This window comes from Manacus vitellinus, unplaced genomic scaffold, assembly GCF_001715985.3.
Source record: "Manacus vitellinus isolate BGI_N305 unplaced genomic scaffold, ASM171598v3 scaffold_3_pilon, whole genome shotgun sequence".
Lineage (NCBI taxonomy): Eukaryota > Metazoa > Chordata > Aves > Passeriformes > Pipridae > Manacus > Manacus vitellinus.
In genome coordinates this window covers 32244203-32272165 of record NW_021940535.1, presented here as the reverse complement: position 1 = coordinate 32272165, position 27963 = coordinate 32244203, and the positions used below count along the sequence as shown (strand labels likewise).

Genomic DNA, 27963 nt, shown 5'->3' with positions numbered 1-27963 from the left:
TTTCCTAATAGTTAACCTAAAGCTCTCCTGACTCTGCTTCAATGCCATTTCCTCAGGTTCTGTCACTGGTCACATGAGTGAAGAAATCAATACCTGCCCCTCCGCCTCCCCTCATGAGGATGCTGAAGACTGCAATGAGGTCCTCCCTCAGTCTCTCAGTCTCCTCCAGGTTGAACAAACCAAGTGACCTCAGCTGCTCCTTATAACGCTTCCCCTCCAGGCTTCACCATCCTCTTGGCCCTCAGAGCGCCTATTTCAATGCATATGAAATACAAAATACATGGTTCTTTCCCTTCACCTTTAGCTGCTCTTCACGATAAACCATAAAATGCCTTCTATTTTTTCATACTAGTTATCTGTGTACTGTAGCCTACTATCACTGTTTGTGATGTTACTGAAAGCATAGAGGAAAAGAAAAACTTTGATTTTTTATATGACTTAAAACGCTTCAGGAATTGTGCATATTTTTGATTTTCTGTACCTATGATACGTGAAGATGTTAACAGTCCTCTTATTAGAAACATTTTTTTTTCATTTCTTGGCAAGAAAAATACTAAGAAAAAATTACTAGTGAAGTACCCAGTAGAAAGAGTGACATAGCACATAAAGTGAAACATATTACTCAATATAAAGAAGAATTAGCGTCCACTTATCATGAATATTTTTCTTTCTAGTCAGTCTAATACCTCCCTCAATTCAGAATGAATCTAAGAGTTTTGGAAGGATTTATGCATTTTACTTGCTAATACTGTGAGAGTCAGATTACACTTGCAATGCATCAGCTGCAGGAAAAGTAAGTTCTGCCTAAGCATAGCAGTTCCACTCTCAGACAACCTGGTCTTTGCACACTATGCTGAACACTAATGATGCAGAGAAGGGTAAATAACAGCTCCTTATTCTCTTCTTAAGAACAAAATTCCTTTAAAAAGGTGAGGGCTGGAGCTATCAGAAAGATCTGCATGACAAATATTACTGAGAACAGAAGGGAAACGAGAACATGCAAACATAAAGTAAAAAAAATAAAATCAAAGTTGGGGGAAAAAAGTATCATTGTTTGTAAATTCTAAGAAGAGCTGTAGTTTTGTCCTTACTTTTCTGCGAGTTAGTGATAATACCCAAGGACTGCAAAACGGGATGAATATACACATATATTCAGCAGTGTATGACTTCCATTTTCAGAACCTTATGGTTCGATACTGAAGCACTGCAGAAGCTGATCTGTCACATGTGACTATACACAGAAAATGCACAGAGCCTCCTCACAATAGGGTGGGAACTCCAGCCCCTCGAGGGCCTCAAAAAATCTCAGCAGGGTAAATATATAGCTGATGTTGTAAACACTAAGTAGAGCGAGACAGAATTCAGGAAACTCAGGCTAAGTTCAGAAGATGTTTACATTAACTATAAAAACTGAAAACAGTGTTTACATTACGAGAGGCTTTCTTCTTTCCTAGTTTAATACAGATTCTTTATTCAAACTTCTTAAAACCTAATGTATACACTTTCTAATTTTTAATCTGAATTAATCTCAATGTTTGATGATGCAAACATTTTTGTTCTTAATTTCCTTGTTTTATCTAATGTTGCTTTTTAACAGTTGCATCTATTATTGTCTATATCAAATTTCATTTTCTAACATGGAAATGATACTATTTTGGTAGTTCTGCTGATAACTGAAGATATGAATACATTTTTATGCAGCAGTAATTGTTGCATTAGTTGATCTCAAGTGGCTACTACAGTTTTTAAATGATGCACTCAAAAGTATTATTCATCAATGCCTTTTAATGTTATTTCACATTCCTGAACTGTCACAACATTTTTCATTCTCTTTTGCATTAAAACATGGATCACTCATGAGGTCTTGAGAGTTTTAATAAATTGATTTGAAACTGTTAACACTAGAGAAAAAAAACCAACAAGGTTGTATTCTACAAAGTACCTGCGAGAATTCTGTGGCCAAAGCCCGTGAGCTGGATAGGCACTTACATCAATACCATTTCCCAAGGTCATTGTTGTTCTTTGCATATTCTTTTCCTCCAGAGCAGCTTGAATATTTGTTCACAGAAAGTGCTTGTATTTTTCAAATAGAATATGAAAACCTGGAATGAGATCTTGGCCACAATGAAGTTAAAGGGATGTTTTCCATCAGCTGCATCAAAGGTAGGATTTCATAGCACGGAGATTCAATAATACTGTGCCAGTTCACCATCAGCAAAATTTGTAGCTATAATCCAAGTGGCATAATTTTCTTGCTCCCCATTTCTTCATTTGTATCACAGGGTCCTTGCCAGTCAAATGACTATGTCTGGAGATACGAAGCTTTGTGTTTAAGACTTAGTTCGTAGTATAAATCCAATTTCACTACAAACTCATGGTTTTTACATTTTCAGATATTGATAGTAATACAAATGGCCTTGATTTCTGTTGAAAATTATTCACTTATCCCATAAATTATTTGATTTCATCTGGCTACACTGTATGCCACTGTCTGCTTTTAATGTCCTCTGAAATTTCGGTTCAAACCATGTTTAAAGCTCATAGCCAACTTCCCACAAAACAGGTAAGTTCATAGTGGAATAAGAGGGTCTTTTTATCTCCTCTGTTCCATCTACATAACTTTTTCTCTGGCAAATCTAGCTGCATTTTTCATAAACTGATTTTTTTTCACAGACTGGTGAAAACTAGCTTTCTGGAACTAGGTTATGCACCGACTTTGGTCCATTTAACAAGGTCAGACTGTTTATTCTTGACCAAATTCTTTCCCACTGTAAAAAGGTACTTTTAAATGCCACATTCCAAAACAGTGCCAGTAAGTCAATGAAGCATATTTTCCCACAAGAACTGATACCGTGCACAGGCCCCTTCCTATTTAATTCTTCGTGTTTAAATTACATAAGGTGCAAGATATCTTTAGTGTCACAAATCACTTAAATCTATCCATAGATTACTGGCACTGAATCTACACAGTGCCAGCTGTGCCTTTATTAACTTAAATAGTTCCATTCATTTCAAAGCAATACTGTCTGAGCAGCATCAGACAGCATGAAAGAAACTAAAAGACGTTTCAGTACAAAATTTAAATATAAAATAAAAATACGACCTACTGCAATAGCCACAAGAAAATGCAAACCAGTAAACATTTCTAATTTTTAAGCTATGTTTCTAAGTTTCTGGTTTTCACTTTATAAGAATATAAATATGTAAACAAAATTAAGGAAAATACCATCACATGAAGAAGATACATGTCTACCTCTGATCCTCTCTGTTTAGATGTTATATTAAGCATGTTTTGAGATGTTTTTTCTTAACGTAACAAGGCACCTAGATCAACCGAGGATACTAAATTGCATACCAAGATTTTAGAAATTTCCAGTAATCCCCTTCTGCATTTTAAGAATGACTTGATTAGTTCCGACCTTGCAAGAGCAATATAAAGCAGAACTTATAAGAATCACACGAAAAAATGTACATCCAAATAAAGCAGGGTTAAAAAGTATCAGCTACATATTTGTTCTGAGATGTACTGCCATTGAAATTACAGTACCAATGGTGGAAGTATATTCGTTGAAGTGATCAATAATATATTTGCAAGGTAGCCAAAACTGCCCTGCCTCTAACTAAGATAAGAAATATATATTATTCTAAAAGAATATTAGAAGAAATTTACTCAAATACTCACACTGGAAGTGTTTAAAGTACAGAAAGTATTTAGGTACAGGAAAGTCTGTTTGATTATACTTTGATTTCAATAGAACACTTGAAATATACACCACTCCCTCAGATTAAAAAAAAATATCAAGTTATCCTATATGTTTTTTCACAGGAATTTCAACAGGACTCTATGTACTCTAACATGAAATCCATGCCACTCTCCTTTCTTGCAGTTCAAGAACTCAGTCACACTGTTCAATAGAAAGCATTTAAAAAACCACCAAAACAACTGCATTTCCATGAATGGTTTTTACATTTTGTGAAAAAAACCTACTTAATTTCCACATTTTGTAGTCTACCCTGTTAAACAGCTATAATTTTCATTCACCATCACTGAAGAAGTGCCAGGCTTTATGCCAGAGTGAACCAAATACCTACTTTGACTGTTCCGTCAAGTCAGTCAGTAGAAGCAGTGCTAATACCAACTAGCACTTACTTGTATGTATCTCAGTGTTATTGATATTCCAAGTAGATTAAAAAATGTTATGTAATTATTCTCAGAAAACTATTGCCATGAGTGGTATTACGAGGTGTTCGTACCACCGCAGAAAGCCTCAACTGATTTATGGTACTCCCAAAGGTATTACACCTTGGCAGCTCCTGAGAGATTTCATTTTCAAGCCTGTACTTTTCTTTTAAGGGGTATTAAGATTCTCACAGACTTAGGCCTTGCATGTTCTTCTGCCCAAGATGTTTCTGCTATGTATATAACAATTATACATAGACAAAACTTTCCATGTTTTTCAAAGACACAACATCCTCAGGCTGTATTACTTTACAGTAATCTTCTGTACAGTATCTTCTGCCTGAAAATTTAATCAAAATAGGGGACTCACTAATTTTTTATAGGCTGGGTGAGGAAGGGTAAGAAGATATGAAATGATGATGGAAATCATGTATTTCTTTGTTTTGTTTCATAAAAAAGGTGTAGAAAATCCTGGGTTCTTTAACAAATCAAAGAGGAGGATAAAGTTTTCGTCTAGGACTTATTCCAAGTACTCCACTCAGAAGCTCTCAGCTTTCTCAACACTTTGCTGTATATGTTCCTATTGATGTCTGTATGTGACTTGTGTGTCTGCATTTGTGTACTGCTTCCCATTGCTTCTCTCATTCTCTAAGTTATCTTATCAAACACCACTGACTCTTCTGCATTTCCATTCATATTTCTGTCAGACCTGCTCACCCACATAGCTTAGATTCCTAAGTGGCCTTGCATATGTCATGTATTTTGGGTGATGGTTCATATTATTTCAGCTATATATTCCAGAAAAGTGCTTATTTGCTTTTAAGATTTATTCAAAATATACCACTGCTTTTATGCTTCAGTTAGACTTCATTTCAGAGGAAGTTGTCTCAGCTCTGCCCATATCTTGATGGAATCCTTGATAATGCAGTTCTTTATGACTCACCAAGAGCTCAAATGGTAATGGTACCAGGATTGACTTGGGCTGGATTCATCTCAGCTGACTTCAGATCTGAGTACCATGTAGATGTTCACATCTGAACTTGTCACCCTGGACAGCCAGTGGAAAGAAGTAAGTTCTTCTGGAGTCTGAAACAGGTGACCTATGTTAACTGTCTTCTTAAGTCACTCTAGTGATTACACTGATTAGGAGAATACTTTGATTACCAGTAGACTACTTACTCAGTGGACTAGCTTAGAGTTAGATGTTTACACTTTGTCAGATAAACCCCACTTACACTATTTCTATGTCAGGAGATATTGATGTGGCCTTCCAAGTCCTTTTACAGTTTTTCCTCCTTTGTGCTTTTCCTTTCAACTATTTCTCAGATATCTCCAAGAGACAGCTTTTGCTTTTAAATAATAATAGGTTGTCTGAGACATACCCTGATAGTTTTATCCTAACTAGGAATGTATCACTATTACAGTTTTTCCAACTTCCTTTTGGCAGCATGCATACATATTTGATAGGTGCTCCATGGGGATTGGTTGGACAATGCTGAGTTTGCTACGGGATCCATTTCTTGACTTCCTATTGACCACTCCATTTATTTAGGTCAGCATTGGACAGTAATACACTCTGAATTTCTTCAGTATTGATTTTTATCCCCTAATCTCTCCAGGACAGTATCAACTCCCCCTTTCTAAAAGTTTTTGCATGTGTTATAAGCCATTGAGCCTTTTTAACTTATGAGAGGATATTACCAACTTTTCCTCAGAAAGAGATGAGCTCTTTGGACAGTTTCTGCATCAACCGAGTGGTCCAAATTGCTGACTCCTGTAAGGAGAACCATGGTCCCTGCAGATCCATGCAGTGTGCATGATATAAATGTAGATCATTAGCTCATACCCAGCCAAAAGGAATGCTGAGACACACCATGGGTTTAATGACTTCTGTATGCTATCATAATGAAAGTTAGATGCTGATTCCAGTCCCTTTTGTTATGTTCTACAGAGGTACGCAGCTAAACTCTTGTTTTGTTTGAAAAGCTTCAAAATTGCACATTCCTGACATAAATTTCCTCTTATGCCTGAGATGCCACAACTGGCGAAGAATTAATTAGACAGTAGTTCTGTTACTGTCAGGCCTCTTGGTTCCTTGCTATGTGGTATCTTCAGCGATCTCAAAAAACTGCCTACCCCTAACACAGCATTGATTGACAGGCTTCTCCATCAGCAGCCATGTGCCTCACTGCTGCTCTCAGTGATACTGTAGCCAGTTGGATCTATCTTTCTCCTGGGAAGAAACTTCTTGCACTTGTTTTCCATTTTCTCTGTGCCTTCCACTGAATAAAATTCTTCCTCTAGGTTAAAAAAGGGATTTCCCAGTCCCAAAATGTGCAACAGTTCAACAAGCACAGCTGAATCTTTCTTTAACTGATACCTGTAGTTATCACCTGCTGTTTCTCCACACTCCTTGTTGATTCTGTATCTCATCTTTAATCCAGACTAATACCATCTGCTATCATCATTTTGTTACTCAAAGATGATATTAAATTCCACATGCCAAACAACTTTTCATCTCACATATCACAATGCTCTTGTGTCTGGAAGCTTTTAACTAAACAGGGGATCATTCCAGCTGCCTCAGTGGATAAGCCATAAACATCCATCCTTCTGTAAACTACATGAAAGGAGAAAATAAAACTTTTGAGGATATATGTTTCTTTGCCAACACATTCCTCATGGTTCCGCTTAGGACTGCACTTGCAATCAGAACTTGACCAAGGCACATAATCTGTCCTATCCTCAAACTTTCCCTCATACAAATGACAGTGAAGATAATTTAAAGATTTAAGCACCTCTAAATGTCTGGATTTTGCTGAGTGGCATAAGTTCCTTCCATACTACTGTGATCATCATCGAAATTTGTGGTGTTTCTGTGTCAATACTGCCATGGAATTGTAAGCTCCAGGATTTGTATCCAGTACAAGTGAAAACAGTTTTGAAAGTGTTTTGAAAAGGGATATGCAAAGAGAGAAGAACTCCTAAAAACTATTTCCAACACTGAAAATTAAAAAGTCTTACTCTTTTTTTAACTTATACAGCTTTTCAGCTCAAATAATTTTGCAATGTTGGTCGATGCATAAATAAACATCTCTGATGTTCTGTTCAAGTGAGTGGCTGCAGGGTTGACAGCTCTGTAGAGCTGCAAGTTTCTTGTCTTCAGCAGAAACTCCCCCAGTCACAGACTGTGTGTGCAAGGTAAAAGACTTCTTCTGGAAGCAACTCACTGTCCACTAGACATTCTTCCTCCTGTTCTGCATAACACAATATCTGTATTTTCAGATCATTTGTGCTAGGAATAATGCTGTTAGAAATGTTTCTTCCAAAACCAGGTCATTTACCTTAAGCATAGTAGAAGAATCAGTGGAGAACAGGAGAAAGAAATATCGTGGACTGTCTTTTCCACTAGCTACTGAGCTTGTCCCAGCCAAAGACCCCTTGCTCTGAATTGCTCCTCAAGTTTTTTTGGAGGTTAGTGTACTTTTCCCTCCATCCTTTGGACCTCCTTGACACTATCTACTTAGTTAAGGTGAAAAGCAAGTACTACAGCATTAAGGGTACTACTATTATTCACTGTAATACACAATAATTGTTTTAGGATAAAACTATTAATTTTGGATGACAATACCCATACAAAATATGGTGCTGTTGTTTTGGAATCATAGCTAAGGATAAAGCCCAAGAACTAGCTGAAGGTACATCTCTGTCTCTACATATTTCTTCAAAACTTATTTCTTTTTTCCTGCTGGTGAACAATGAACGAGCTGTTTACATGGCAGATTTCCATGGTAACAATCTTGCATGGGGCCCACATGGTACAACTTATATCTTTGTTAAATCAAAAAATATCTCCTGCTTCCTAAGCAGAAAGTCTCTACTCTCGTTATTCCTCTATTAAATCCACAACATGACCTCAAAACACAATCAGCAGGAACTTGCATGTGGTTGTTTTACCTCTTTTTTTGCATCAGTTTTCTCCTGTTTCTGTGCTTCCTAGATTAATTGCTCATGTTTTGTAATGCTAGTTTGCTTTGAGTTTTTTTCTTTTTATCATCTGTTCTTTGTCACTCACGTTCAGCAAATGATGAAAACTCTGATTCTGTTTCAAATCAATCTGAACTTTAAACGCAAAAAATGTACCGAGTCTTCAAATAATATGCAGTCATTCCATTTTTTTATTGTTTTTTTCATCTTTACTGGAAAGCTACTACAAGATGCCGATGTCGTTACGATAGTTGCCCCGGAGAGCAAACTTGCTGACTGCAAACCAATTCTCCACAAATCAGCTCTTCTATGCTGATCACAAGTTAAAGGGTGTTTCACAGACTATCTGTAGAACAAGTTTGCCTTGCATTCATTGCAGAAATAGCAAAATCCAGTGCAATGGTTAATTTATCTGCTCCTTTAGCTGTTCTAATTCACACTCACATTCTACAGACTCCATTTTCAAGTTCAGTTTTCCCACTTTTGCAGTGGACAACTTCTATGTGCATTTTAGAACAATCGTTTTATTTTCAAATCTTCTCCTTCATTTTTTAGCATGTCTCATTCAGTAACTAACTGATGGTAAGATCTGCATATTTCATAGAACCATACATTTTACTAGACCAATTTTGACTACTGCTACTCATCTGACAGACCTAAATAAAAACTCAAGACCCTGCCTGTACCACCAAGGTTTGACTTTCAGTCAGGAGCAATTTATTGAACTATACTGGGAGTTTTTAATATATACTAGTATGTCCTGTCTGGTTTTGTAGTCTTGAAAAGCATTCTGCAGTTATCTTCCATGGCACTTATATTTAACTGAATTATTTCTTAATCTTTATTAAGAATAATTTCTTAATTCACTTAAGTGAATTTTTCCTGTTTTATAAACCATAGTATTTTTTCTACTTACAAATAAATACAATTTTTGAGATCAGAATCTCTTTTTCCATTGTCTTTTAAACAGAATTGTTCCCCTAGAGTTTCAGACAAGCAAATTCTGCTGTAGCTGTATCATCTCAGAGATCTTACAGATCCCCAGAGTGTTTTGGCTTCTTTGCTTTACCTCGATTGCAAAACCCAGTCACCATCAGGCTCTGTGGTATCTGTGTGTTGTAAGAATGCAAGTGTCCCTGGGTGTCTCTATCTTCTTCCTCTCTGTAGCTCTTAGTATCCAGCCCACTCAGAATGATGGCTGTTCCTGACATATATATCATGGCCTAATAGGAGGTCTGAACAGCTGTGGCTGAGTATAAATTCTGAAACTCTGTCAGAGCCAGGCTACCTAGAAAGGCTACCAGAAGCTCTCCTTTCTGCTGCTTTTCCTCACCATACCTGTAGAGTACAATGTAGTCAGGTTCCCTGGGATTTTCTATTATTTGAACCGCGAAACTGTAAGTCTGCAGGATGCACAAAGTAAAAAAATCATAAACATCAACAGTCTCCTGGCAGGTTCATTTTTATGTCCAGGTGTTTACTTCCACAGTAGTCTATGTTTCTGCTTACTTGCACATGCTGATTCTTCTGCTCAAGTCCTTGTTGAAGATTATTTTTGTTAGCTACTTCCAAGTTTATCCAAGCTTTTCTGGCATCCCCTGTTTCATGGAAGGCCTTCTGTCCAGGTTTTCAGAAGTCAGGTTGCTTGTTGTTCACTGATGACTTGCCAGGTTCATTCCATTTTCAGATGGGGGAACATTGCAATCAGACTTCTCACTCCATCTGGACTTTTTCAACTTGCTGTACCAACAAGGATGCAATTTTTGCTTTCAGATTATCTTTCATTCCTACTTGTGAAACCTTTAAGTTGTTTTTTTTTCTTCTTTGTGAAGGGTCTCTCTCTTTTCTATTTCATTTTAATTCTTTGTGCTTTCATGCTAGCCTTTATTTTAACTGTAGCCTCCTTTGGTTTATGAGACCATCTCCATTATTTGCTCTGTCTCAATAAAGTCAAGTAGCTCAGCATTTCTTTCTTTGGCAAATGAATTTTGCTCTGACATTTATGCCAATCCATCTGACCTGCTGAAAGCTGTTTCCATTAAGAGTGGAGCTCGTGATGTCCATTTCTGACAAAGCTGACTATCTTGAAGGGGGCAAATACAGAGATATGGAACTGGAATGGACTACTCAGCCACCAAGACTTGCCAACTGCTTCACAGAAATTCATCGAGCTCCCTCTCAAAGTCATTTATATTTCTTGCCTGCACTAGTCCTACTGTAGGCTGCTTCAGAATCTCACTATTTTGTTTTCTAACTTCCTGTCAAAAGTTATTTAAGTTACTTAAAGTTCTGTAAGTTAGTTTAACCAGCTCTCATGCCATCATTGTTCTAATATGTTCTCCCTCTCAGGGTCCTTGATCATGTTTTTAGATATGAATTGTATCTACTGTTATGATTAATTTTTTAAAATTAAGTCAGATTCTTCTTGCCTCACAGAAAAGAGTGTCCCCTGTTCCCTAATCATTAGACAGAAATGGCTGTTCTTGTTCAAAATCATCTCTCAACCACACAGAAAGTAAACTAGTATTCTCATGAACTAATTTGTGTCGTGACACCAGTATTTTATTATTTCTTAGAAAATATCCTACCTATAACAGTCTAAAATTCCATTTGCTCTTTTCGTTCATCTAAATGGTGACTCCTAGGCTGCATGAGATCTTTGCAGATTGCTACCAAGTTATCTGTAAGATATTGAGGAATTTATCTTGTAGCTCAATAATCCTTTTAGTGTAACTTATCTTCCTCCTCTCCAAATGTTGAAGATGGGAAGTCTAGAGAAATCTAGTGGAATTCTCTGGTGTCCTATAATTTACTGCAATCTGGAAAATCTAGGGCTATTACACTTTCACTATTTATCAAATGATATATCTTACCACATTTTGCAAGGATGAATGTATACAGAAATATGTAACTGACTTCTTTAATGCAACTACAAGGACGTGGTCATCTACTACCCATCAGCATATAATAACAAAGAATAGGATGGAGTTAAATTAAGAGTGGGAAATTGAAGGCTAGACATCAAGGAAACTCTCTGAGAAAGTTTATATAGAGGTTTTGGAACAGGTTCCCATGGGAAGTGATGGAATCCATATTTCTTGGCACATTTGAAATTAATAGAGGTAAAACATTAGAAATAACACAATAGAACAATCTTGCTAGTTTCACAAAAGGACTGGATGATTTCTCAGCACTTCTCATTTTGACCTCAAGAATTCCATACCACCAATACTGAGCAAGTACTAAATACTAAGACAAATTTCCTGGGGTGTACCTTACAAGAGAGTTCTCAATTAGAAATATCTTCTACACCAGGACTTTGGCCAGCGCACAGAGGAAATTTATGGTTACTTCCCTGCCACAGCAAAAATGTGTCAGTGACTCATTTTTATTACACATTAAGCCCGAAGAGCATTTCTGTCAGCACTGTACAGACACCTGTCTTCACTCTGGAATAGCAGGAGCTCCAAGGAGAGTATGCTGTTTTGTCTGCTCCTCTTCCTTTGGCTGTCTCACATTCAAGTACCAAACAGGCCCATGCCTGTTTACTCAGTGTGCTCTGATAAGAGCATAACCTGAGGCTGCATTTTAGTGTTTCAGGATGGTTTGAAATTATGTGGGAACAGTTTTGTAAATACACAGGGAGAGACCTTGTCAAACAATCAAATTGTTTTTACAATCCAACCCACTCAATTATCACTGGGAGTAGATGTAAAAACAGACCCACTTAAATCAACAAAAAAATAGTACAAAGATGTAAATCACTGGGTGGGGGAAACGCACCACATATTTTTACATCTGAAAACAGAAGATAGAAGTACAGTCACACAAAAGCGGGATGCTCTTTTATAATCTAGAGAAAATACGCAGTAGTAATTCTCTGCCTTCCCTTTCCCCTTCTACAACCTCTGCCCCCATTTTTTAAAGCAGATTAAACACAGTCTGTTCCTTACAAATTCAGTTCTGTATCCTACAGTCTGTTCACCAGATATTTGTTTGAAAACCATAATGCAGTACTATACCATTACTAGCAATGTATAATGTATCTTATTACAAGAAAGAGAAAGAGAAGAGGTCAATTTATCTTCACATCAACATGTGAAGGCCTATTTGCACTGAGTACATTTTTCTTGCATCAACAGAACTGTGCTATTGCAAGCTACCACCAAATTTCACCCTAAAGTGAAAAGGGTATGACTCAAAAAGATAAGAGGATAATATTAAGTAATATTATCAGGTATCAGATTTAAAACAAAATATAAAGTTTTTCTCACAGTGCCAAAGTTAACTGCAGAAATGGTTCAGAAAGTAAGTAGATTACTTTATGGAAGATAGGTACTTGAGTAATTATTACAGAAGATGATCCAGACACAAGCTCCAGCACTGGAAATTGCTACATTTCTGAAAGCTGATTGCTGAAAGCTCTTTCTTACTCTCCTTCATAAGCATCCTCTGTTGAACATTATCCTTTTATAAAGCACATAGTCAAACTTTGGCCCAACTCAGCAAAAACTTCCTTTGTTCTGATATGAACTGTGCTCAAAGCTGTGCCTCTTTTCCTTTTTTTTTTCCACCTGCAAAAGGTAAATTTATTCTGCAAGGCTGCACTTGTGCAGCTGCAGGGCTGCAAAACATGCTCAGCTCAGTATGTACAAACTCTGTCCTCACATACCATATATTCTAACGTTTGCAACTCTGGAAAGGAGTTTTTGGTCACAGAAAATAGTCTCATATGGAGCCAATTTGCTTGTTTACTGTGAAATAATTTACTTTCTTTGAAAGATTAAAAGATAGGCTTTTTATGGTTCATGATAAACCTGGGCCTGAATCAGAGCAGAGGGTTGCATTCCCTGCATTCCTCACAGGTCTCAAGGGTGAGTCGTGGCATCAGCTGCAGAGAACAGCACAGAGCCCTGAATCCAGGCCTTGGCACGGAGTTGGTAAAAAATACTTCAAACATTGATACAGATGCCCTTAAAAGTTTTGTTACAGTCAGATACAGAAATAGCCTTAAATGAACCAGTAGCTGGTTCATTTAACATCTTCAAAACAGTGTAAGTCAGCATGAGCTGTGAGGTTTTGAAAAACATTTCCGCCTTTGAGTTAGTTATTTGGGTCCTTAATTGAACACTTCAGATGTGGTTTCATAACTGACTCCAACGAATCTAAGACTGTGGTGTCTAGGGAGTGGATGACCCCATCTTTCTGCTCACTCTCCTCTGTGTGTGCTTTATTCACGTGGCTGTGCAGTGATTTGCATTCACTAATCCACCTGAAAACTAACAACTACCTTTACAGGGCTCATTTTCAATCTGATTGCAAGAGAGCAACCACTACTGCCAGTGTGATGGAAGTGATGGGAGTGCACAGTCAAAAGCAGGACCATCCTTTCAGCAGCAGTAGAAGTGTTACATCTACATATGCCAACTGTGAAACAGCACCCGTAGATTATCTCTAGGATGTGTCTCTAAAAATAACAACCTTGCCATAAATCCTCTGTCTCTTTATGAGAGCAGCTAGTACTGCTCTTCCAGACAAGCCTTAAAGACTTTAAAATTTCTTACGATGGCCAACAAAAATTAATAGTTGGTTTTGAAAATGATCTTATAAGATCATAATGCAGATGAATATAAGAAACTTCTAATTTGCTATTTTTGTCCACATTTATTTCCATACTGCCCTTTGATTGATATTGTGACATAGAACAACCTGTTTTGTCATTATTTTCATATAATTCTGAGCCCTCTTAGAGAACATCTGAACTGAGTGACAACATCATAAATATATATAAAAATGTTTTTAGCCAGCTGCAGACTTTACTGTCAATGTGCCAGTAATGATTTGAGTTCCTAAGATGACTCCGGAGATAAATGACTCACTTTATGTGATGGAAATAACTTTCCTTCGGGGTGTTGGGAGGATGCAATGAAGATCCCTCCAGATGTTAAAATATCAGAAAAAGTAATTTTTTTCACAAAGCCAGATACGTGGACTTGTTATGCAGAACTGTGTATTAGGAGGGAAGACAGATTTTCCTTCAATAAGCCAATAATTTTAATCATACTGCATTCCTAAATAGCCTCAAACTCACAGCAGCAGCATTGACAAGCTCAAAACCACATATTTTGATCCACTGGATGTCTGTCTGTGACTCATTTTCCTTTTCAGGGACATTTGGGCGGACTGGAAAAATGCACCATAATGAAAGAATTGGAGATGAGGGCCTAAATCTCATGTGATGTGCCTCCTCACAACAGCAAAGGCTCAGTGCATACCAAAACAATGTCACTTCCACCTATCAGAGGGAGGAAGAGTTATGCTCTTATCAAATCATGCATGAAACAAAATCAAGTATCACCATACGGATATCATTAGGACACTCTTTAACATAGCCCATATTTTCACTTAGTTTAACCAGCAGCAGGTGGTTGTTTAATTTCCAGAGGCCTCCTCCTATGTTTGATGATAACTGTGAACTTTAAATAGATTGCCAAATCAGGTCCATTTAGGGATAGTCAACGTATCTCAGGTTAAAGCTGCTCTGCAAGACACTCCTGGTCTGCTGGAACATATCCAACATAGGAATGGGCTCTGCAGGGTGTATATGACATGCAAATAAATAGGTGGATTTTGGGAAGCACAGGAAGCAGTGACCACAAAAAAGGGAAAAAAGGAGACAAAACCAAGGCAAAGCAAAAGTTCTTTGCATTGGCTCTCATCAATCATATTGGCTCAGAAGAGTTAACATTTACATTATTTACTAACAGGTGGCATTTATTAGAAAACTACAATCAAACAGTGGGCAAAAAACAGGGAAGTACTCATTCCTTTTTGAAAGAGGCTTTTTCTGTCTTCTTTTGTTGCTGTTTTTGTTGCTGTAACTAATTTATATATTTATATTTACAAAGTAAGCCAGTTAGTAAAAATTATTTTATGCTCCCTTGCTACTATAACAACAAAATGAAATCCAAGTTCCTGCATGATGTGACATGTAAACCATTTGCACTGAAGTGACTGCCAGAAATGGATGGAAAGTTTTTATCCTGAAGAAACATTGAAATAAAATGCTAGCATAATATAAAATTATTTACTGATAGCAACTGCAGGATTTTTTGTGTCTTCTCTTTTTAAAAGTCTATGTAGCCAGGTCTAGTATTCAACAATTTAGAGCATCAGCAGAGAAAGTGATGCATTTTCCCATCTAATGCTGGGTAAATCTGAAAACAAGTGCGTTTTTTTAAAAAGGAAGACATAAATCAATTTTGTTGGAATTTCATGAGTTGCACCTAAGTGCAACCTAAGGTAAATCACATATGTTTTCAAAGACAGTACTGTGTGTTACAAATGCTTAACATTTTGCTAGTTTCACTCAAGATCCTGATGCTGGCCAGGTTTTAAAAGCTGGACAGCTTCAGCTCCACCTAGATGCCGTGATCACAATTGTGTGTACTTATCTCACTTAACATTCTTGTCTGCAATGATTCAGCTTCATTTCCTTTCTTTAAGGCAGTTAGAAGTCAATAGAAATAGATAAATGGATTACTTCTTTTTCATAATACAACTTCAGATTTTCCAGACACCCACTTGCTCCTTTGCTCAGAGAAAGGCAGAATGAAGTGCCTATTTTTCTGCACCAGGAAAAAAGTGACAGTTCATTAGCTTTTGCTATCAAGCTCTAAAATTACAGTCACATCAATCCACCTCCTCTGTCCTACGGAGCTTCTCTGTTACCACAAAGCCTATTCAAAATTTCCCCAAGGGCCAAGACCAACACTTGAAAAATAGTCTAACTTTGTATGAAACCAAAAGCATGCCTTATTACCCACCATCTGAGATACCCCCGCCCGACCTCATTCTTTCTAGTTGCTGTTATTTCAGATCCATATCAGTTCTCAGTCCGAACACAGCTGGGAGCAGTGATCTCCACCCTGCCCCCCCAAGCCTGCGTAACATTTGTTTGAATCTTTTATTCATTCACTGATAGAAATATCAAGAGGTTTCTTTAAATGACAGCAATATGCCTGGACAACCAGTCTGCCAGAAGGATTCTTTAGCATTGTGTAAATAATTGGCTGTTAGAGAGAGATTGCTTTGAAGTTACCATTTGCAGCACCCAGAGCACTTGGGCTGGATCAGTTTTTACTGGATTACTTTCATGGCAAGCTCTTTTTTCCCATCTGAAGAGTTTCTTTGTGAGCAATGAATGAGGATGCATCTTGGGAACGATCTGATACTTCAAAAGATGATTCTTGTAGTTTATCTTGCAGTAAGCTTCTCTTCTGAAGGAAACGCTGCAGAGCCCTTTTATCAATCACAATTATAGCACATGCAATGGGCCTTTTATCACTAGGCTGTCTGCACTATCACTTTTCAATATACTCCGAAGCAAATCCTTGCAAGATAGGATTTTATTAGCTTTTATAATGTCATTTATAATGCTATGGTTTTTTTCTGCAAACAGTTCAAAACAAAACTGGTCTTGCTGTAGTCAATGAAAGTTTACTCACTTCCTGGTGAATAACTACAATTTACAATATTTTAGGAATGGTAAAATCAAGAATGTCTTCAAGTTTAAAAACCAGAAATTTTTTTTTTTTAAAGTTTTGTTTTCTGTACTGAGTTTGATCAGAGGGGGAAAAAAAAGAAGAATTTGCACACCCAAACAGTTAGACAAAAGTAAAAGTTAAAATCCGAATAGAAAAATTGATGCCTAATACACATTTAGTATAAGTTTCAGACCATCAGTCTGCAGAAGCAACAAAGACTGACGTTTAAAACCATACCACATTTATCACATTCTAAGCAACACTCCCCTGTAAGTTTCTACACACCCAGACAAAAGTTTATTTTGAAGGTACTAAACACTAAATGTGTTAAAAGCAATAAATTTTTAACTTAAAAAAGCCATGGCCAATGGTTTTTAATACTTGATTATCCTTTGTCACTGAATGATTCAATTATTTTAATATTCTTTAGCATAGCTGCAATGACACCGGAATGCTTATGTGAACACAGTACAAACTTCCATGTAGATAATCCTTTAGTCTGAACAACTCTTGTTCACAGCAATGCCAAGGGTACTAGCTAATGGGTTTTAAAACATGATTTCTAGCATGCAAGTATTGGATACTTGAGCACATGTACATCCTTTAGAAAGTAATTCTGGCAATGTTCTCTTACAAGCAGCTCTTTTGCCATGGTAGATGCACTCTATTTCTTTTGACCTTCCTTCCTATTAAGGCTACATGATCATGGGCAAACTCCTGCTCAGTTCTGTAGATATTTTTTCCTTATTATATGAAGAACTTTTCAAAAACATCCTGCCGGAAAACTTACAATATTCTGCAATTTTAGCTTAAATAATTTTATGGATCAATTGAAGCTGCTACTGGTAACTGGGAAACAAAAATTTATGGCAATTCAGGAAGAACCTTTCTCTCATTTTCTTCAAAGCTCTGTTTTGAGGTACTACATGATCAGTCTTCATTGATCTCAGCAAACAGATTCCTCCAGCTTTGAATTAGACTAAATCCTACAGGCAATGAAAAAACCTAGTCCCAAAACACAGGTTTACATATGCTTTATATGACAAGGACACTTTCCTATGCTTAGCAAAATGATCATACAATTTTCTGTTGCTTCCTGCCTTCATTCACACTGAAGCCAGGTGTCCATAGTTGCATCACATAACAATGGGAAGACCCCTGTAGTAACTAATAATAAGAATAAATTGCTTTTTATCAACATGAGGCAGGCTCACTTCTATAATATGATGTAAAATGCAAAGAGCATCCTTTCAGTTTCTTTTCTTAGCAGTTCTCCATTTTCTGTTGTTATCATGAGTGATACTGTCATGGCAGTTGTGATATTCAGAATAGAAAATGGAAGCAAAAAAAAATCATGACCAGGCAACAAACCTAAATGATACCAAACACACACACAGCATGGCTGCTCTTCAACATGCTTCAGAGATGCTGTCCCAACCTAACAGCAGCTGACTGGGGGGCAGGGCCAGCAAATATGGAAATGAGGTCAAAAAGAGAGAAGCTAGCAGGGCATCTCCAGCACTAATGCAGGAGAGAGCTAGATCTTCTGTGAGTGAGCTCATGTCTGAGCCAAGGACAACCAGGAGAGCCGCTGGGAGAGGGGCAATAATGGCAGGGGTCCTAGTGATGCTGGGGGTGCTCTTGAACAGCTAGCTTGGGAAATAGCTGTGATTTTGGCTGCCAGGTCCACTTGAGCTTCCTCCAGCACAGCCCTATTTGGAATCATTCAGTAACATATGGAAGGAAGCAATGAATCCATATTCACAGAGGTGGAAAATCAGAGCATGACAGTGCAGCATTTTCTCAAGTACCTGTGGGGTTTTTTTGGGCAAGATACCCCGGGATCAGAAACTTCAACCCTACCTGTCTGACTTAATGTACAAAAGAAGTCAGTATCAATACAGAAGCTTGACTGATGTAGTTTCAGAAAACTAGCACATACCTATCCTTCACTAATCAGTCATGATTTAATTTAGAGCCAGTAATCAGTAATCGATTACTTGTACAATGTAACCACAACTTCAGTCCTGGCTGGAAAGCAATTTTTTTCAGAGACACAAGTAACTTCAGTTGTAGAGATGGTTCACACTGCTAGGTTAAAAGAAAAAAAAAAGCCTTGAGAACTTACCACTGAGGTAAGAGCCATTTGAAAACTGTAGATTCTTGCAAGGCCAAAGTCAGCTAACTTTATCTGCCCATTGCTGGTTACAAGGATATTTTGAGGTTTCAGGTCCCGATGCACCACACGATGAGAATGCAGAAAATCCAGTCCCCGAAACAGCTGAAGCATCATATCCTACATATAAAGAAGAAATTAATATGCAATTATCAAGAGGAAGTGCCAGGCAGAGAAGCAAACTCTTTGTCGTAATCTGCAAAACTAATTTACTAAATATCAACCTAAATATGTGCACAGGAGATAAAACCAACTAATAATATAAAATGGACAGGATGTTGTTACAACCTGTTGAACAGGTATCCTTAGTGTATTGTTTCTAGTTGAACTGAAGCTGATTGACAGAAGTATTAAGATTAGTCAATATACTTAGAAGAAATAGCAAAAGTATGTCTGTAAATCCCAGGATAACTTTAGAAGAATGCTGTTCAAGTAAAAAAAATACATAGTAACTTTTTTTTAAACTTTAAACCACACACCACTTTCCATCTCACTAGTTTATGCTTTGTCCTGCCCCAGTGAAGTGAAATTTTATCACTCATTTCAACAGGCACAAAGATCGGTTTCAATCAGAAAAACCGTTTAAATGACAAACTTCCCAGGATTTAATGTTATAGAGGGAAAAAGTTCACTTGGCAAAACCTATTGTGCAGAATTTACTGAATAGTACAGAAACTATCTTTAGATGAAAGTTTAGCACTAAATTAGTGTAATAATAATAACTAACAGTTCTCGTTTTTCTTTCTGTTTTGTTATAGTGATACAATCTTCCTTGACATTTCCACAGCTGAAGAAACTATTTGATCTATACTCATGTTTTGACACTAATCTTAGTAATGTGAAAAGAATGAACCAACAGACTCAAAACCAAATACTAGAAATCCCCTGAATTCCAAATTAGAATTATAATGTCAACTTGAGAATTATATTTGCAAAACAGGCAGTTACAAGAAGATGCTGCAACAAGAAAGAAACAAACCAGACAAAGTTTATTTTCTGTATGCACTTGACTTGAGCTCATGAAACTTCAGTTCTGTGTTTGCTGGTGACATATGCCCTTTCCATAAGCCATGCAGCAGGGTGTCTGCCAATCCTGTTATTAGCAACCAATATGATCTTGGAGAGGGCGTGGCATGAAATATGAGAAAAGGGAAGAAGGCTAAATTGAAGTTGGTTCCTTTTGTTCTTCTCTATGGACTTGGGCATGTTTCAAGTAAATATTCAAGGCACTATTAAAAGGAACTATATCTGAAAATGCATTTAAAAATAGCTCAAAACATTCAAATTGATAATACCGCTTTAGTTGGATGCATTTTTAAGGGACACTTTACAGACACTGCTATATAATTTAACACAAAATTATTATTTTCCCTTAATGTTCCCTGATCATCTTTACAGAAAATGTTATAAAATGTATAGATATTAAGGTTGGAAGCTCTAACCTGACCTCTGATAGAAGATGGCCACCTCTGTATATAGCCTGCTCATAAATAAATAAAAGTTTTTATTTGAAGACTCTGATGATGGAGATTCTACAGTGGAGCTATGGATGCTGTGACAGCATTTAATTATTATCACCTCTGAAGGATGGTGGTAAACCGAGAACCCCATTTCCTGTTAGCTGATGCCTTTTATTTCCTTTGCTTCCCCAGAAAAAATTGAGATCTGATAATTTCAATAACTGGTATAATACAGATTACATCTTTAAAACAAAGTGTATTTAATCCTCTTATAATTATGTTATTTTCCTTTGCAGTTCAGAAATTTGCGTAAGAACTAGGACTACAGCTCTGTGGGTTTCATTCATCAGCAGAATTAATGCATGTCCTATCTTCTCACTCCCTGTCATTATAACTTATATCAAAATTCAACAGTCTGGATCAGTCTTGCAGATGTGAAGAACACACCAAGAACATTGAAGTGTATGGTTATTTTAAGTACGAACTTGATTGAATTTGGGCCTATTTTTACTTTTTTATTCCAGGTAGACATAATATTGAATAAGAAAATCATTTAAAGAACTGAAGGATTAGTCAGTAGACCCTGGCAAGTCCCTTTTTGGTGACATTTATGCACCCTACTCATTTGTCAAGTATGTAAACTCATTCCTGCAGTTACCAAACATATCAAGAATATTTTTTCCTATAACTGATGCTGGTTTTGTTTCGACTTTCTTCCTCAAGCACAGCAAACACACTTCTGCTCTGTTCATAGCAAGTTACAAGCAGTCTTCTCCAGGTACAGGTAAAAGAAGAAAATATTTGAAAATGGAAAGTGATATATCTTTCCCTCCCTTCATAGGACTCAAGAGATGAATATCATTTACAGAAGTTCTTTTCACACAGAAAAAATGAGATGTGCTGCAGAAAACCAGGAAACTGTAAATTTAAAAGGTGTTAGAAAGAAGAAAAACTGAGGGGGAAAAATGCTGTATTTTCTCTTCCAGGAAATCCAGAGTTAGTCCATCTAGGCTATTCTCTAGTATTCATTTTGGACTGTTGATTATGTTTATTACTTACTATTACAGGTATGAACAGATTTCAGTTTAAAATTATGTTGGAAGAACAGCCCGGAGATTCATGTGTGTAAAGAAGGGTGTTTGGATGCAAAAAGACTATTTGGTATTTTTGATTCATTTTTGTCCTGTTTTTAAATTCCCAGCAACTTAGGAAAAGAGCAGAAGCCAAAATCATGACATGGGCTTATTATTACGCATTTTAAATAGAGTCCCAAATAGTACAGCCTAGAATTTGATACTTATTTGCACAAATGGATTTTCAATACCAAAGCAAATAAAAGAGAGAACTTTTAAATTGCTTTTTTATCCATAATGAATGATTAATTTTGTGCTGTACACAAGCCTAGTCAAAAACCATTAGGCCTCACATTTGAGAAATGACTTCATTCTCTTGCTCAGCCACTTGTAAGAAACATCGGATTCAGTCTGGGCTGTGTGCTTTCTTTGACACTGTAACTAACACCAGAAGATACTAACCTTTGCTAGCAAATTGGATAAAAGCCGTAAACATGCACAAGCCAGATCACTACCTAATTAAATCAGGATAATTCCACTCATCTGACGGAAATGGGTCCATTTTTATTAGTGATGAATATCCAGTATTATCTCAATTACTATGATCTAGAAATAACTACAAGAGAGTCTTCATGTGCCTCAAGGATTAGTTTTTTCCATGTCTGCTTTTCACTGAGAAATTTTCTGTGGTAGATAGGCATACTGCACTTCGGAATTACTGATAAAATCATATTTCAAAAGTTAATTGAAAAGTGATCAATTCTATTCCACAAACAAGAAGTTTCATGCCTTAGGAGATTAATGGAACAAGCTCTAATGAGTCATGATCAAACCTCTACTGACGTCTATCAGATGTTCTTTGGATAGTGCATGTTTACAAACACAAGACACAGAATGTGCCTGTTGTTTCAGACTACACAGTTCTGTCATGCTCTAATATTACAAAACCTATGATGGCTGCTGTTGCTCAAGTTGAAGATATGTACATTATCCCACTGTGGTTATGTTCAGACAATCATGGCTTTACAATTTCTTCCTTTTCAGGCTACATTTTCAATGCAGTCTATGCAGAAATCTAAAATACTTATCTGTAACTGGAAAACTGAGCTATTTTGGGATGCAACAAACAAACACACTTTCTTTAGAGGCAAATATGTAGCTTTAATTTTTGTAAAAGCCTCATAATGGAAACAGGAGCAAAATTTGTTATGGATATGCTGCATCTTTGCCTGTTCCACCATATATGGTATTGACAATGATTGTTCAGTCTGATATTTACTGAATTTATCAGCAGTGAAGTCAGGACCAAATTACGATGAACTTTTCAAGCAACACCGTATTATGTCATGAGTCTCAATAATACACAGAAGTACGTTCTGCATATTCTTCCTCTAGCATCAAGGAGGATGGGGCTAGGCTTGGGCGAGGCTGAGCAGCTGCTGCTACCTTTGCCAAAGGGAGCTTCACAGCACACACTTCCCCACTCAGGGGCAGCAGGAGCAAAAAGCCCTGACTTCCTACAGACTTCTGTCTCCACCTTGTCCTATCCCCTCCTCTTGACTCTATCTTTCACTGACCCCTCTTAATCTTCCTCCAGCGTCTGATCCATAAAATTCCTTCCAAGCCATTGGCTTTCAAATACCACTCTGATTCTTTAAGAGTCACCAACCTTTTTGACTTGCAAAGAAAATACCTGAGAGTTATCTGCAGTAACTTACTACTTGTTTAAGACCAGCCAAATTCTCTGGAGGAGGACTCTACCTGCCTAACCCAAAAGAGGATGGCATGGCTTTTGACAGAACATTCAAATATCTACTCAAAGAAAAAAGAAACTGTGAAGTTGGTTGTTATGTTGGTGCCTGGGCACCAGCAGCCAGGACTGCAGGGGCCTCTGTCAGGGGAGACCATGGGCTGTCTCCTGCCAGACACACTCAGCTCCAGTCAGCTCTGTAGGATCCACTGCAGTGTATGGCTGGGCCTGTCAGCCAGGACAGTGGTGCTTCTGTGAAAACATAACTAAGAAAGGGAAGAAAAAGATGGAGGAAAAGGGAACAAAAGGAGTGAGAAACAGCACAGGAAACACCAAGGTGAGAGGAGGAGGAAGAGAAGTAAGAGGAGAAAGAGGAGATACTCCATGGTGGAGCAGATATCCACGCTGCAGCCCGTGGAGGACCTACACTAGAGCAGGCAGATATTCCTGAGGAAACTGCAGCCTGTGGAAAGGACCTAGGTTGGAGCAGGTAGAAAGTGTGAGGAGGAAGGAGCAGGAGAGAGGAGCTGCTATGGACTGATCACAACCCCTCACGTTCCATTCTCCTGTACTGCTCGGGTTGAGGACAGTCAGAAGTGATGTGTAGCCTGCAAAAAGACAGGGGAAGGTGTGATTTGAACATCTGTCTTTTTTCACCACCATCTGAATTAGCAATTCAATATCTATCTTGACTGGTATTGAACTAAGTTGATTTTCTCCAAGATAAGTCTATTTTGCCTATGATGTGACTGATAAGCAATTTCTCTTCTCTCAGACTATGAGCCTTCCTGCTTCTTGTTCTTTTCTACTTTCTGTAGCTGAAGTGGGGGAAGTGAGTGAGCTCCTGGGTGGAAGTTTGACTGCTGGGCTAGGCTAACCCACAACCGTGGTAAAGGCATGAATGCTACATTTTGTCTTGGTAAAGGGGAACACAGTAAGATGCAACCTGAAGGAAAACACCAAAGTAATATGACTTCAGAAGACACATGCACCCCAAGGTAACATACACTTATGACTGGCTGCTTGTTATGTGAAGCTCAAACTCTTCCTCCATTGGCTACTACATGAAGAAAGAAAAACCTTTAACCAGATTGCTCTTTGTTACGGTGATAGGACTTCCTAATACCAAATAAAAGCAATGCAGTAAAGAGCCTTGTCAACAATAACAGACCCTAAATTTATACTAACACGTGCTTTGTATGGCTTTTTTTTGTTTTTTTCTACCTGCCTATTTTCCTCTTCCTGCTCAATTTCTGTGCTAACATTTTGTAAAGCACAACAATCCTTTGAAATCTCCTAATGTTTCTCCTACTTTTCTATGGAGTATCTCATGCAGCTGCACAACAACCTGCATCCTTCACCCAGAGTTTCTGTCTATCTGTAACTCATTTTTCTCCTTTTGCTGAGCAGAATGCAATGTCCCTATTTTGGGTGGCAGGTGTTGGGATACTCATCCTGAACATTTCCTGTAGGAGTGTTTGCGTAAAAGGCGACCACAAGTGTAAACAAAGGAGATGAGTTTTAGACAGCAATGTGTAATGAATAAGTCAAGGTAGTGTGATGAAAAGGCTCACTGGCTCTCACTGAAACAGGACGTTCTCTGAGCAAAAGGGGAGCAGGATGAGGCTTCCTTCATATCCTACAGGATTATACAGAACTACAGAACCCTCAACCATCATAATGCTTTCAATTTAAAGAGTGATTTTAAACATGATGGAATGAAAGTTTAAAGAGTTATCACATTCTCTGAGGCCCATTTCTGAAGCAGAATAATTACAGCACTTCTATGGTTATGCTTTGTAACAAACAGTCAACATTAATTAATGCCAAAAAAACAATGGCATTCCTGAGGAATTACACAGTACAGATCCATGAATAGCAAAAGACATGATTAATGTTGTTACACTGAATCCCAAAGGCATTAGCAATAATGTAGTGATTCCCTGTTAAATGCAGTGATTTTCTTTTTTAACTCTTGTCCTCACACTGCGCTGGGAACCCATCACACCAGCCTATCTAGAATGCCATGACTGTGATGGTGGGGGCAGACATGCAATCTGCCACTGTCTGCAGAGCTGCAGGATGCTCCTCTCCATGCAGCTGTCTGGGTGCAGTGGCTGGGACACAGTAAGAGCAGACAGATCCCTGCCTTTGTGCCCTGTTCCTTCTCTCAGGAGAAAGCTATTCTGCTCAGTCTCCCTGCAGGGCATTCAGAAAGGGGAGGAGGCGGCTGCGCTCTCTGCCTTCTCCTAACCACACTACAGCTTCTCAGGAGTCATCCATGATCCAACTCAGTATACAGGATATAAAGCTCTTAATTTTCCTTACATTGGGCAACAGTTTATCTCAGAGTAGTTCTATTCCTTTTCATGAAAGTATTCACATGGTTAAGGGTCATTCCTCATCAGAGAAGGCTGTTGTGATATTCCTGTCAATGAACTGCAGAGTACCAAGACAATGTGAACTTCACAGCATGTTCAATTTAAATATGTTGATTGTTTTGATAAGAAAACAATACATTCAAATGATCCACTCAGTTAGCCATGTTAATCAACCTTACTATACAAGATAAAACATTAGTTTTCTGTTCATAGAGTAAAATGCTGTGCAGAGCAAAATACAGCCAATTCATTTAGTGCATTATTAATATCTGCCAAGCACACACAAGGAATTAGTCTAATAGTTGTTGGAGTTTTGTATGTTGATACCCTAAAGGTAAACAATCTATTGGAAAATAATTAGCAATTATATATATTTTTAAATATGAAGTAAAATAGTAGTGCAATTACCTCTGAATTGTAAAATTATTTTAATCATATCAGAGATACTTTAATACACTCAGAGTAGATTAAAAGATATTTTAAAATATATTCTGATAAACAGTCTCTAATCTATTTTAAACAACTTTTGTAAGAAAGAAAGCACAGATCATGCAAGGGATTCTGGATTATCCAATTGTTAGGATGAAGAACCCTATGGACATGCACACTCACAAAAATATGCATGTATGTATACACGCATTTTAATGTTTTGAATAATCCCATTAAAGGCAATGCTATCTATGGTAGCCCACTGCAATAAACACTGAAACAAATATAGCTAAGTTGTCTTGTTTTTTGTTTTGTTGGTTTTCTGTTTTTTTATTTGTTTTTTTTTTTAATGGCTAGAACTGTTTGTGTAGCAATTTAAAAGGTACAATACCTGAATGCATAGAGATTCTAAAACACTGTTTTGAATACTATTTTGGTTGCTACTGGAAGTAGCAAGGTAACCACGATTAGGAAGTCCTTTAAATTACTGTGAAATACAATAATCAGTCAACTAGTTCACAGCCAGACTAGTGGCAAATGTCACTATTATTCACAGACCTGCCTGTGTATCATGAACATTATATGTCAGTCTCAGGCAAAAGTACCACAACTGTGCACAAAATTTAGGAAAAATACAAAATTTTAACTAAATTATAGAGGCCCATGGAAAAAAAGGCTTTGAAAAGCTCTCAGGTTTAACAATACTATTGCATTGCCATAAGTTTATGACTGAATTTTATGTATATATATCATAGCTTTCAGTATACTGAGGCACTATTTTCCTTCATGGTCGTACTCCTGTGTGTACACTGAATTCAATTCATAGCCACAGCAGGTTTAACATGTCCTAGTCCCTCTGTCAACTGTCCCTTCTGAGTTAGAAAAGAACCACTGAATTTGCACTGCTGCAGAAGAACCTGAACAAGCATATTTTGAAGTGCTCCAAACACTCCTCAAACACCAGAGCTCACCGGCAGCAGAGGCAATGTAATTAAGACTAGATTACGACAACAGATGCACCTGACTGTGTTCAAGGAACTGCTCTGAGGAACCTTCTGTCTGCCCTCCTTAAGGATTAATATTTTAGGGGTCATTAAAAGTTTCAGCCCAAGTACATGTCTGTTTTACCACTATCTTAATAGTGCCAGATTTCCACGCTGATCTCAGTACCTGTGAACCAAAGACCAAATATGACACGTCTACTTAACATCTATGGGACACCTATGTAAATGCACGTGCCTGGTCACACACGTGGACGCAGACTATTTAAGTATATATAAGTCTTTCCACATAATTTTCTAATTTTATAGTTCAATACCCGTCGAGTCATTTTGCAATTTAGATCTTTCAAGTTTTACTTTTTCCTCTGCTATTTTTTATATTTGATGAGAAGAATATGCATGACTGAAAGGAAACCTATATAATTATTGTCCTACTTACTTATGTTCGGTCAGTCAGTGTACCAAAAATTCCTATCAAAGTGGAAGTACCAGACATGCAAATGCAACATACAGTATCTCCTATCTGGCTACCGGTGTTTTTAAGATAAAATACATGCAAATTCAATGAGAACAGAGGGGAAACTTGCTTTAACAACCTGATAGAAATTGGCAAATGTGGCACTGTTAGCAAGACCTCTACTGTATATGAAAATTTTATAGCAGGTAAATGTGACTGTGATCAATAGTCTTTTTCACTGCTCAAACCTTTCCACTCTTTGTGCTCTGTAGAAAAACCAACAGAAGGCATAGCTATTAACAGAATTTATGGATCTGAGACAAGATAAGCAAAAAACCCAGATTTTTTTCCTGTATCTCTGGATGATATCATCACAGTTTTGTACATCCCCAAATACTTTCTGGGAAACTTCTTTTAATACAAGCTTTTTATAACTGTATTGAGACAGCTGTTTCTCACAGAGCTTCCTGGTTTGACAAGTTCTTACACACTTTTTTAGATGAGGACTAAAATGAACTGAGGA

The 27963-nt window shown here is 37.4% G+C and overlaps 1 protein-coding gene across 1 annotated transcript in view; it reads right to left on the bottom strand.

Annotated features, from left to right (window-relative positions):
* Nucleotides 1-27963, bottom strand: part of CDK6 (cyclin dependent kinase 6) — a 131153-nt gene that overhangs the window by 57302 nt on the left and 45888 nt on the right. The window contains exon 3 of the mRNA XM_008933305.2: nucleotides 18842-19009. Within this exon, the coding sequence (XP_008931553.1) occupies nucleotides 18842-19009 (168 nt within the window). The remainder of the gene's footprint in view (nucleotides 1-18841; nucleotides 19010-27963) is intronic.